At 44.9% G+C, this 10,922-nt stretch overlaps 1 protein-coding gene across 1 annotated transcript in view; it reads right to left on the bottom strand.

Annotated features, from left to right (window-relative positions):
• Positions 1 to 5,070: 5,070 nt before the first annotated feature.
• Positions 5,071 to 10,922, bottom strand: part of LOC141074073 (oocyte zinc finger protein XlCOF29-like) — a 32,074-nt gene continuing 26,222 nt past the window's right edge. Inside the window, exons 2-3 of the mRNA XM_073561590.1 lie at positions 5,295 to 5,474; positions 5,071 to 5,211 (exon numbers count right to left, since the gene is read on the bottom strand). Coding sequence (XP_073417691.1) covers positions 5,071 to 5,211; positions 5,295 to 5,474 — 321 coding nt within the window. The remainder of the gene's footprint in view (positions 5,212 to 5,294; positions 5,475 to 10,922) is intronic.

The following is a 10,922-nucleotide window of genomic DNA, read 5'->3' as shown; positions in this document are numbered from 1 at the left end:
CTGTGGAAACTGTTTGGGTAAGAATACAAGGACAGAACAATGGAAAGGACACCATTGTAGGCATTTACTACAGGCCGCCTGTGCAAGCTGAAGATATGGATGAACTCTTTATGCATCAAATGGCCAAGTTCTCCAAAAAATATGACATAGTTGTCATGGGAGATTTCAACTATCCAGACATTTGTTGGGAATCTCTCTCAGGCAAAACTAACAGGTCAAGGAAATTCTTATCCTCTCTTGCTGACAACTTTATCTTCCAAAAGGTAAAGGAGAAAACAAGGGGAACTGCTACCTTGGATCTAATCCTTATAAACAGGGAGGAAATGGTTGAGGAGGTAAAAGTGGCTGGGACCCTAGGAGGTAGCGACCATGCTATTTTAGAATTTTGGATAACTAGAGGCGGAAGACCTGTGAAGACTCAGACGTCAAGGTTAGATTTCAGAAAGGCAGATTTTAAGGGATTCAGAAAGAGAATTGGAGGGATCCAATGGCTGGATATCCTTAAAGACAAAAATGTCCAGGAAGGATGGGAAATCTTGAAAAATGAAATTCTCAAAGCACAGTTGTTAACAATTCCGAAAAGAGGGAAGAATAGGAAGCATTTAAGGAAACCAGGATGGATGAACACAGAACTTAAGCACATGCTAAAAAGGAAGCAAAAAATGTTTATAAAATGGAAAGAAGGAGGCATATCTAAAGAAGAATATAATGCTGTCTGCAGAACCTGCAAGGCACAAATCAGATTAGCTAAAGCTGAAAATGAATTGAGGCTTGCAAGAGATGTCAAAAGCAATAATAAAGGATTTTGGGGATATGTCAAAAGTAAATGAAAAGTCAAAGATGCTATAGGATTTTTACAGGATGAAAATGATGAAATGGTAAGACAGGATGTTGAGAAGGCTGAACTTTTAAATTCCTATTTTGCATCTGTTTTCTCTCAGAAAGGAAATGTAACATCAACTGTTATTCACTGTCCTATTAAGGGAATAGAAGAATCCAGGATATCTATAAACAGAAAGATAGTGAGGAAACACTTAGCTAACCTAAATGTATTCAAGTCTCCAGGTCCAGATGAATTACACCCCAGAGTACTGAAGGAGATAGCAGAAGAAATTTTTGAACCCCTCTCCATAATCTTTGAAAATTCTTGGAGAACAGGAGAAGTGCCAGAAGACTGGAGAAGAGCAAATGTTGTTCCTATCTTCAAAAAGGGGAAGAAGGTGGACCCAGGCAACTATAGGCCGGTGAGTCTGACTTCTATACCAGGAAAGATCTTTGAACAAATTATTAAACAACATGTATGTCAATACCTGGATAAGAATGAAGTGATTAAACAGAGTCAGCATGGGTTTGTAACTAATAAGTCATGTCAGACTAATTTAATTTCCTTCTATGATGGTATTACTGATTGGGTGGATCAAGGAAATGCTGTAGATATAGTATATCTTGACTTCAGCAAAGCATTTGACAAAGTCTCTCATACAATCCTTATTGAAAAAATGACTAAGTATGGAATGGACAAGGCAACTGTTAGGTGGATTCATAACTGGCTTAGTGATCGGACCCAAAGAGTGGTCGTAAATGGCTGCACATCCAGTTGGAAGAATGTCTCAAGTGGGGTACCACAGGGCTCTGTCCTGGGCCCTGTATTGTTCAACATCTTTATCAACGATTTAGATGAAGGAATTGAGGGTAAACTGATTAAATTTGCTGATGACACAAAGCTAGGAGGGATAGCTAATACTAGAGAAGAGAGAGAGGATTCAAAAAGATTTAAATAAACTGGAGAAGTGGGCAGCAACTAACAGAATGGTTTTTAACAGGGAGAAATGCAAAGTACTACATCTGGGCAATAAAAATGAAAAAAGCATATATAGAATGGGAGGAATAGGGCTAAGTGACAGCACATGTGAAAAAGACTTGGGTATACTAATAGATCACAGACTGAATATGAGTCAACAGTGTGATGCAGCAGCAAAAAAGGCAAATGCAATTCTAGGATGTATTAACAGAAGCATACAGTCTAGATCACGTGAAGTAATTATTTCCCTCTACTCCTCTTTGGTCAGACCTCATCTGGAATATTGTGTCCAATTTTGGGCACCACATTTTAAAAAAGACATCAACAAACTGGAGCAAGTTCAGAAAAGAGCGACCAGAATGGTGACCGGTCTGCAAACCCTGTCTTATGAGGAAAGGTTGCAGGATTTGGGAATGTTTAGTTTGCAAAAGAGAAGACTGAGAGGAGACTTAATAGCTGTCTACAAATATCTAAAGGGCTGTCACATTGTAGAAGGATCAACTTTATTCTCATTTGCACAAGGAAAGACTAGAAGCAATGGGATGAAGCTGAATGGGAGGAGACACAGATTAGATATTAGAAAAAACTTTTTGACAGTTAGAGTGATCAATGAGTGGAACAGGCTGCCACGAGAAGTGGTGAGTTCTCCTTCAATGGAAGTCTTCAAACAGAGGCTGGACAGACATCTAACTGGGATGATTTAGCGAATCCTGCTTTGAGCAGGGGGTTGGACCAGATGGCCCAGGAGGTCCCTTCCAACTCTACGATTCTATGATTCTATGATTCTAAGAGACATTGGGAAATAATTTGTAAGGTCCATTTGTTTCCTATTATCCTGGTGAAAACTCTCTGGGTAATTAGAGTATGGGGCTCGGTGGCTCTTGGCAATCTAAACTATCGTAAGGGCCAATATTTTCTGTCAGATGAGTTTCAAGAAGAAAGATTAAACATTTGTAGAGAACTTTTTATAGTAGTGCAGAGCTGATGTGTCTTAAATTTAGATCTCAGGCATTTGGCAGAGGTAATGGAGACCTTATTTAAAAGGCTACCAGGTAGTTGCAGACTCACATAAGTGAGGCAGGCCGATCCCACCATCATCAAACTACCATACAAAATGAACCTGTACCAAAAGAACTAGAATAAAATACATGTTACCATATTTTTTGGATTATAAGACGCACCCCAAATTTTGAGGAGAAAAATAGGAACAATTTTTTTTAACAACATGGTGGTGCTTCTTAAAATCCATGCATCTTATTACTGTGGTGAAGCGGGGTCCCAGGGTCGCTGCTGGAGGAGGCAGGAGTGGGGTGATGCTGCAGACTGCAGGATGGGATGAGAGTGTGTCCGATGTGCAGTGCGCTGCTGCGAGTGTTTGGTGCTGCTGGAGTGCCTGGCGCTGCTGCCCGGGTGTCTGCCACTGTGGGGGGCTCTGTCAACATTTCATGAAAGGCCAGAGCCCCTTGGATGTCCTGTGCAGTGGACTCCGTTAACATGGCCACCGCCGGGGGGGCGGCGCATGCGCAGATGGAGATCTCGGGATCAAGATCTTGGGAGATGAGATTTCAGCCCTGAAATTAGATCTCAGGATTCTAGGAAGCCAACAGCATCATTACCCTCCGCTTTCTCTTACAGGCCCAGCATAAGATTTTTCTTCAAGTGATTTTCTATCTTGTCAGCACATTCTACGTACGCTGTCATTTGGCTTTATAGTTACAGAACTGGGCAGGTAACGGTCAGCATTTTGAGGTGGATGGATCCTCCAGGTTCTAAGTTCTATAGAAAAGGGCTTCCAATGCCCAAAGTCATTTGAACAGTTTTGGGTGGTGGAGAATGTGGTCTGGAGGCAAAATGGTGATCATGGTGATACGGCCGGACTACACCACCGATAAAGCAGCCACAGCCGGTGACTGAGAGGAATCTGTGACTTCTCTGCATTCAGTGGTTACTACTCACCTGGGTAGTCATATATGGGAATCTCCTCTTTACACCGCTCATCACCCCTCACATATGTCTCTGTAGTATTAATATGGGTCAGATCTTCACCCTGAAACAAATATTGTAAAAGTCACAGACAGATGGAGAAGTCCCATCTATGATCAGCTCTAATCCTGCCATCTCCACCGTTCTCATTACACAAGTTGTTGGAATATGTTTAGTGCAACAACTCCATTCCTGTGTATGAGTGTTTAGTTGCTAGTTTTGTATGCTGTTTATAAAGTTTTAAAAAAAAACTTGCAGAGGCTCACACCTCATGTGACTGTATTTCCTGTTTTCCTGCTGTGTCTGTGTATGAGAGAAGCAGCCTGCTGTAGATGCTGCACAGATAGAGACGCACAAATTATTTATTCCTGATCTATTAAGCTTATCATATATTGTTCCTGATTAGGGATGAGCGAGTAGTGAAATACTCGGACTCGCTGTACTCGTTATGAGTACCTCCTAATACTTGGGTACTTGCAACGAGTAGCGAGTCAAATGTAAGTCTATGGGAAATGCGAGTAATGGGCTGTGTGTGTGTGATGGGCTAGGACTGTGCAGGGACTGTGCCGGGCTGTTCGGGACTGTGCTGGGCTGTGCAGGTACCGTGCGGGGACTGTGCTGGGCTGTGCGGGATTGTGCTGGGCTGTACGGGAGTGTGTGTGGACTGTGCTGTGCAGGGACTGTGCAGGCTGTGCCGAATATTGCGAGGCGAGTAGTGAAATTTACTCGCCAGGATTCAAGTACCGCATTACTCGCCGAGTACCGAATCCTAACGAGTATACTCGCTCATCCCTATTCCTGATTGTTTCTGAATAAACAAGTTCTGTTGTCTCATGCTTGAAGAGAATCGTGAGTAATCCGCTGCCAACACAAGTTCTGTGATGTATTAAGAGAAGTATAGAGTCTACATCACGTCAAATAATTATTCTCATCTACTCCTTCTTGGTCAGATCTCTTCTGGAACACTGTGTCCAGTTCTGGGCACCACATTTAAAAAAAACATTGAAAAGCGAGACCAAGTTCAGAGAAGAGGATGGTGAGATAAAACAAGACTGAGCACAAGACCTTCACAGCCGTCTACACATCATAGGGGAGATCTCCTGACACCTTCTCTCCATCTACCTGATGATCCTGAGGAGCACTGGGATCTTCTTGGTTACAGTCCTGTGGAAGAAGAGGACGGGGACATCTCTCTGGTGTTGTCCTCTTACTGGATAGATCTGGAGGAAACACATACAGGGACTGAATTCATTCTCTACATACAGATAATTATAGGCCGTGTGTATTTAGTCCTGTCTATTACCTGGTGATGTGAGGGGCTGGGGAACCTCCATTATGACGTTCTTGTACAGATCTCTGTGTCCTTCTAAATACTCCCACTCCTCCATGGAGAAATAGACAGCGACATCCTGACACCTTATAGGAACCTGACACATACAATGATACCGTCATCCCCCCGATCCCTTCATAGTGTTACTGTATAATGTCCCAGCATTCCCAGCAGTGTCACCTCTCCAGTCAGCAGCTCAATCATCTTGTAGATGAGTTCTAGGATCTTCTGGTCATTGATGTCCTCATGGATCAGGGGGTGAGGTGGAGGCCCCGTGATTGGGCTCAGGGGTCTTCCCCATCCCTCAGACACAGGGTCCTGACAGCGATCACTAGAGGTCTTCTTCACCACTGTGTAATCCTGGTAATGGAGAGACACATTAATAAATCTCACTACAGACATTTCCAGAGTCCTCACCTCTCCAGTTCTGTCCATCTGTTATTCCCATAGATAAGAATGATGTAATGTGACGTCATCAGAATCTCTCACCTCTCCAGTGAGACGGAAGAGGATCTCTAGGGTGAGGTGTAACATCCTCTCCGCCATCTTGCCTCTGTCCATATCCATCCTTGATGGGTAAATCAGGAGAATTCTCTTCTGTAGAAGATCTTCACTGAGAGGATCCGATATTGTAGAGACCTGAATGAGAAGATGATCCGATGTAACATCATAAGAATCCGGTGTAATAAAACAATTACTGGAGACAATAAGGGAAACATATGAGGAGATTTATTATTTTACTGACATCTACTAATAAAACCTATATATTTAGGCCACAGACAACAAGCAGTTTCCTCCTCGGAGTCGGCAGCTGAACACGTTCTTCATAGACTCATCTTCCATAACGCTAATTCTCGTCTCATTGCCGACACTGGAATCGGCATTAGCAATACTGCAGGAGATATTCATTACACGTGAAATGAGAAATAACTCCTTCATGATGAGGACGACATCTTCATCTCCTACTGCGGCTCTAGAGACAGATTTGGCCAGAGTCGGTCACAGCCTCCATCCCCACCGGCCGTCTATATGAAGGTTTCCCGTCTTCCCAGCACTGGAATCTTCTATCACGTTAGATCTCAGCTCTGAGTCACACACAGAAGTTTGAGGCTTTTAGAAAAGATTTTTTGTTTCCACAAACACAACGGACAGAAATGATCTGACCCCAAAGTCTCCATGTACAGTGATTTATGGGGTTTATTTCTGGCCTTAGGCTTTCCTATATTACAAGAAAAACTCCAGAAAAATTAAAATGTTTCTAAAGAAAATTGGCTCCAACAATTCTTGTAAGAAGAAAAAAATATGCAAAAAGCAGAAGACACATTGTATAATTTTTAACATGTTAAATATTTATTAAAAATAAATTAATCTTTTTGGGCCCCAGAACATAGATGTACACCGCAAAAACCCTGAAAAGCAAACATGACATCTAAGAAGGTGTGACAGAGTCCGGCTGAATGCCCCCCGCCTCCAAGTACTCGATAGTATGGGGCGGCCTAGTTACTCCGATACTTACATGCCTAATAATGGTGTCTGGGCTGCAATGTATGAAGGTCTATTAGGCCGGGCCAGAGGCAGCGTCCAATAAGTTACCTTATAACGCCCCATACACATTAGACTAAAGTTCCATGAAAGCTCTGATTTCGGGGGGTTTGGCCGACCATATAATGTATTTGGGGGCCTCCCAACAGATGATGTCAGGGCAGAGAAGGATCCGGCATCCTGAATTTCAGAGGATAATCCGTCTGTTCTTCCTGTAGATAATCCTCCTCTAGAGGAGTCTGGAGGCGACTCTCTCATACAGACCACAGGAAAGCTGGAATATTTGTGTGTATGGGGGAGTCGGGAGAGAGCGCCGTCTGCCAAATGACCGTTCAGCCAACTCTGATCTCATGTGTATGGGGCCGTTAGTATTACACTGACAGGCAGTGATGATACACGGCACTACAGTAGTACAGGGCATCACCGGAGCCATCAGAGGCTTATATGTTGTATGGCCGCACTGATCAGAGGGGTTTAAAAAAGGTTTAAAGTGGAAAATAAATCAGTTTCAGCAACAAGAAATATCCATCACTATATGGAAAGCAGAGTCACTGCACAATGTTAGTTACGTCACGTCCATAACTACTTTATTATACTCTATTATCCTGTACACAGTGGAGTTGATAGAAATCACAGATCCCACAGCAATAGCTGGAATTGGACCCTCCAATGTAAAGAAAAAAAAAATCTCTCCATCTATATACACTGTTCAAAAAAATAAAGGGGACACTTAAACAACAGAATATAACTCCAAGTAAATCAAACTTCTGTGAAATCAAACTGTCCACTTAGGAAGCAACACTGATTGACCATCAATTTCACATGCTGTTGTGCAAATGGAATAGACAACAGACGGAAATTATTAGCAATTATCAAGACACCCTCAATAAAGGAGTGGTTCTGCAGGTGGGGACCACAGACCACATCTCAGTACCAATGCTTTCTGGCTGATGTTTTGGTCACTTTTGAATGTTGGTTGTGCTTTCACACTCGTGGTAACATGACACGAACTCTACAACCCACACAAGTGGCTCAGGTAGTGCAGCTCATCCAGGATGGCACATCAATGCAAGCTGTGGCAAGAAGGTTTGCTGTGTCTGTCAGCGCAGTGTCCAGAGGCTGGAGGTGCTACCAGGAGACAGGCCAGTACACCAGGAGATGTGGAGGGGGCTGTATGAGGGCAACAACCCAGCAGCAGGACCACTACCTCCAACTTTGTGCAAGGAGGAACAGGAGGAGCACTGCCAGAGCCCTGCAAAATGATCTTCAGCAGGCCACAAAGTTTCATGTGTCTGCACAAACGGTTAAAAACTGACTCCATTAGGATGATCTGAGGTCCCGACGTCCACAGATGGGGGTTGCGCGCACAGCCCAACACCGTACAGGACACTTAGCATTTGTCACAGAGCACCAGGATCAGCAAATTCACCACTGGCGCCCTGTGCTCTTCACAGATGAAAGCAGGTTCACACTGAGCACATGTGACAGACGTGACAGAGTCTGGAGACGCCATGGAGAGCGATCTGCTGCCTGCAACATCCTTCAGCATGACCGGTTTGGCAGTGGTCAGTAATGGTGTGGGGTGGCATTTCTTTGGAGGGCCACATGATGTTGGGCTGTGAGCACAACCCCCATGGAGACAAAATTGTGCCTTTGGGTCACCCTCCCAGGGCTGTGGGGTACCCGGTAGCGGGCCGGTGTAAGGGGGAATGTGTCACAGCAGCAGTGACCCGGTCCATGGCCCTGGGCGCCCAATATTAATGGCGGTGGTGTTAATGGTGTTAAAGCTTATTTGAATAGTTTGTGACGCCACCCATGGTGTTTGGCAAGGGAGATGTTAAGCCAATGCTGCATGCAGATCCGCGGGGACTGATGGTGTGGTGCAGCAAAGATGGTATAGCTCCCCACAGGTGGAGCTGTAGTCCCAGGGCAGTGTAGGTGCAATGGATAAGGAGAGGCGCAGAATGGTATAGATGCTGTTACCCAGATGTAGCGTTGCTGGAGGTGTTAGCGACGAATGAATGGAGGACACCAGAGCTTGCAGTTTCAACGCTTTACTCACAGTTCGTGGTACCCACTGGTGCCTGCCTCCGTGCCGTGTCCTCCGGGGTAGAGACTCAATCAACATCCCGGGCAAGTCAGAGTTCTCCTCTCCAACACTCCGCCAAGATGTGCCTTTCCTGAACGACTCCTCTATTGCGGCTTTTAGTGTGAAGAACTCCAGTACCGTAGTTCTCTGGAATTCCTCCTGTCAGATGTTCCTAGAACCTCACTTGTATGACAGACAGCGGTAGCCTCTTATCGGGGACTCCCTTCTCAGAAGTCCTGGCTCTCTATCCAGTTGCTGTTGTGTCCCAAGTCTTAGATGGGAGTAGTGCACTTACAGCCAACTACACCACCGGTGTCTGCTGCAGAACCAGAAGTGTCCATACAACCTCGGGGACCGGGCCCCAGCCTTGTGCTGAGAACCTATAGGCAGGGTTCCTCTTCCAACCCACAACTCCTCTCTGTTCTCCTACTCCTTCATTCCGCGCTGTTCCTTCTCTCTCTTATGGAAGCTTAGGTTGCAGTTCTACGTCTTTCTCCTTCTCTTCTCTTTCCCGTGCCAGCTGGCTCAGATCACTGAGGCAGCTGCAGCACTCTTTCTAAACTGAGCTCAAACTGAACTCAAAACTAACTTCCGAACTGAACTCCTTCTCGATAGACCTCCTGTCAGACTGACCTACGATCCTCAACTTTCCCCCTCTTTTATACTCTCTTGTTACAAAGCAGGGTTTCATGAAGGGTGCTCTGCTACCCCCAGCCTGAAGCTGCTAGGTGGACCTACTGAACTATCCTGTGTGTGACATGCAGGTGTTGGAGCGTGGAAAGGAGTTCCCAACTTACCTAGTTGGTGGGGCACCACACCTTAGGAGAAGGTGCAGTACATCTGTGGCGACTGAGCCTCAGGGGCGCCACACCTTTACCTGGAGATAAATTCCCAGTGGGGGGCAATTTCCAAAATGCAATAACTTAAGTGGGGAATTCAGCTCTTTTCTCACTTAAGAGATCTGTATATGGAGTCTACAAACTACAGTGGGGGAAATAAGGATTTGTTACGCTGCCAATTTTGGGGCTAAAGTCACATTTTTGTGAGGAAAAAAGTAAAATTGTCATTTTTTCCTTCCACATTGCTTAAATTCCTGTCACGCTATCAGGATTCAGATATTGTCCTGTCAGAAAGGAGAATACAGGGAGCGAAAGGGTTAATAGGACTCACAGGAGGAACCGGCCCAGAAAGCAGAAGATCCAGCAAGTGTCCGCCACATATATGACTGCTCTGTGCACAGGACCTGTGATGAGGTCACAGGAGGGGAGGAGTCAGGGGTCACATGATCAGGGGCCTCAGTGTGTGCAGGACTCAGTGTGCTGGAGCGCTCCCGATAATCAGCTGCGTGTGTCGCGCTGTGTGATAGTCACAGCACCTGCATGGAGGGCGACACATGCAGCTGATTATCGGGAGCGCTCCAGGGATCCGGGGTCCCGATGCAGCTATTCGGTAAGTGATATTAGCCAATAACAACTTCTCCGATGATATTCGCTCATCTCTAGTAATAACAGCTCAAAGAAATTCACCAAACTTTTCATTAAGTTTAATAGCAAGACCCTATTAAATATTGAGCACCAGCGGGACGAAGCATTGACAGCGGCATGTAAAAGTGTGGGCGCCCCTGGTCAAAATGACCGTTATTGTGAGCAGTAGTAAGATGAAGATGAAATGATCTCTAAAAGGCCGAACCTCTAAGATGACACATGGCCTTTGTATTCTAGGCAAAAATAATAATAAAAATAAAAAGAGACTTTTTTACAATTTCATAATTGCAAAAAGGAAAAAGGGCGATGCAAAACTTTGGGCACCCTTGGAGATTTGTGTACTGAGATAATTTTGACCAAGATTTCACACCTTAATTAGCTTGTTAGGGTTACGGTGAGATCACATGGTGACCAGGAGCTACAGTCTGAGGAAAGGGCTAAAAAGCCTTCACTAGACCCCTGTACAGCTGTATAATGAGGTCCAGGCTTTATAATGAAGGGACAGGAGTGAGGGCCTGTTCCCAGGAGCTACAGTCTGAGGAAAGGGCTGAAAAGCCTTCACTAGACCCCTGTACAGCTGTATAATGAGGCCAGGCTTTATAGTGAAGGGACAGGAGTGAGGGCCTGTTCCCAGGAGCTCCAGTCTGAGGAAAGAGCTAAAAAGCCTTCACTAGACCCCTGTACAGCTGTATA

The sequence above is a fragment of the Dendrobates tinctorius genome, unplaced genomic scaffold, assembly GCF_039654945.1.
Source record: "Dendrobates tinctorius isolate UK_male_01 unplaced genomic scaffold, ASM3965494v1 ptg000322l, whole genome shotgun sequence".
Taxonomy (NCBI): domain Eukaryota; kingdom Metazoa; phylum Chordata; class Amphibia; order Anura; family Dendrobatidae; genus Dendrobates; species Dendrobates tinctorius.
Note: the sequence above shows the minus strand (reverse complement) of the source record. Positions and strands in the feature narration are given on the sequence as shown.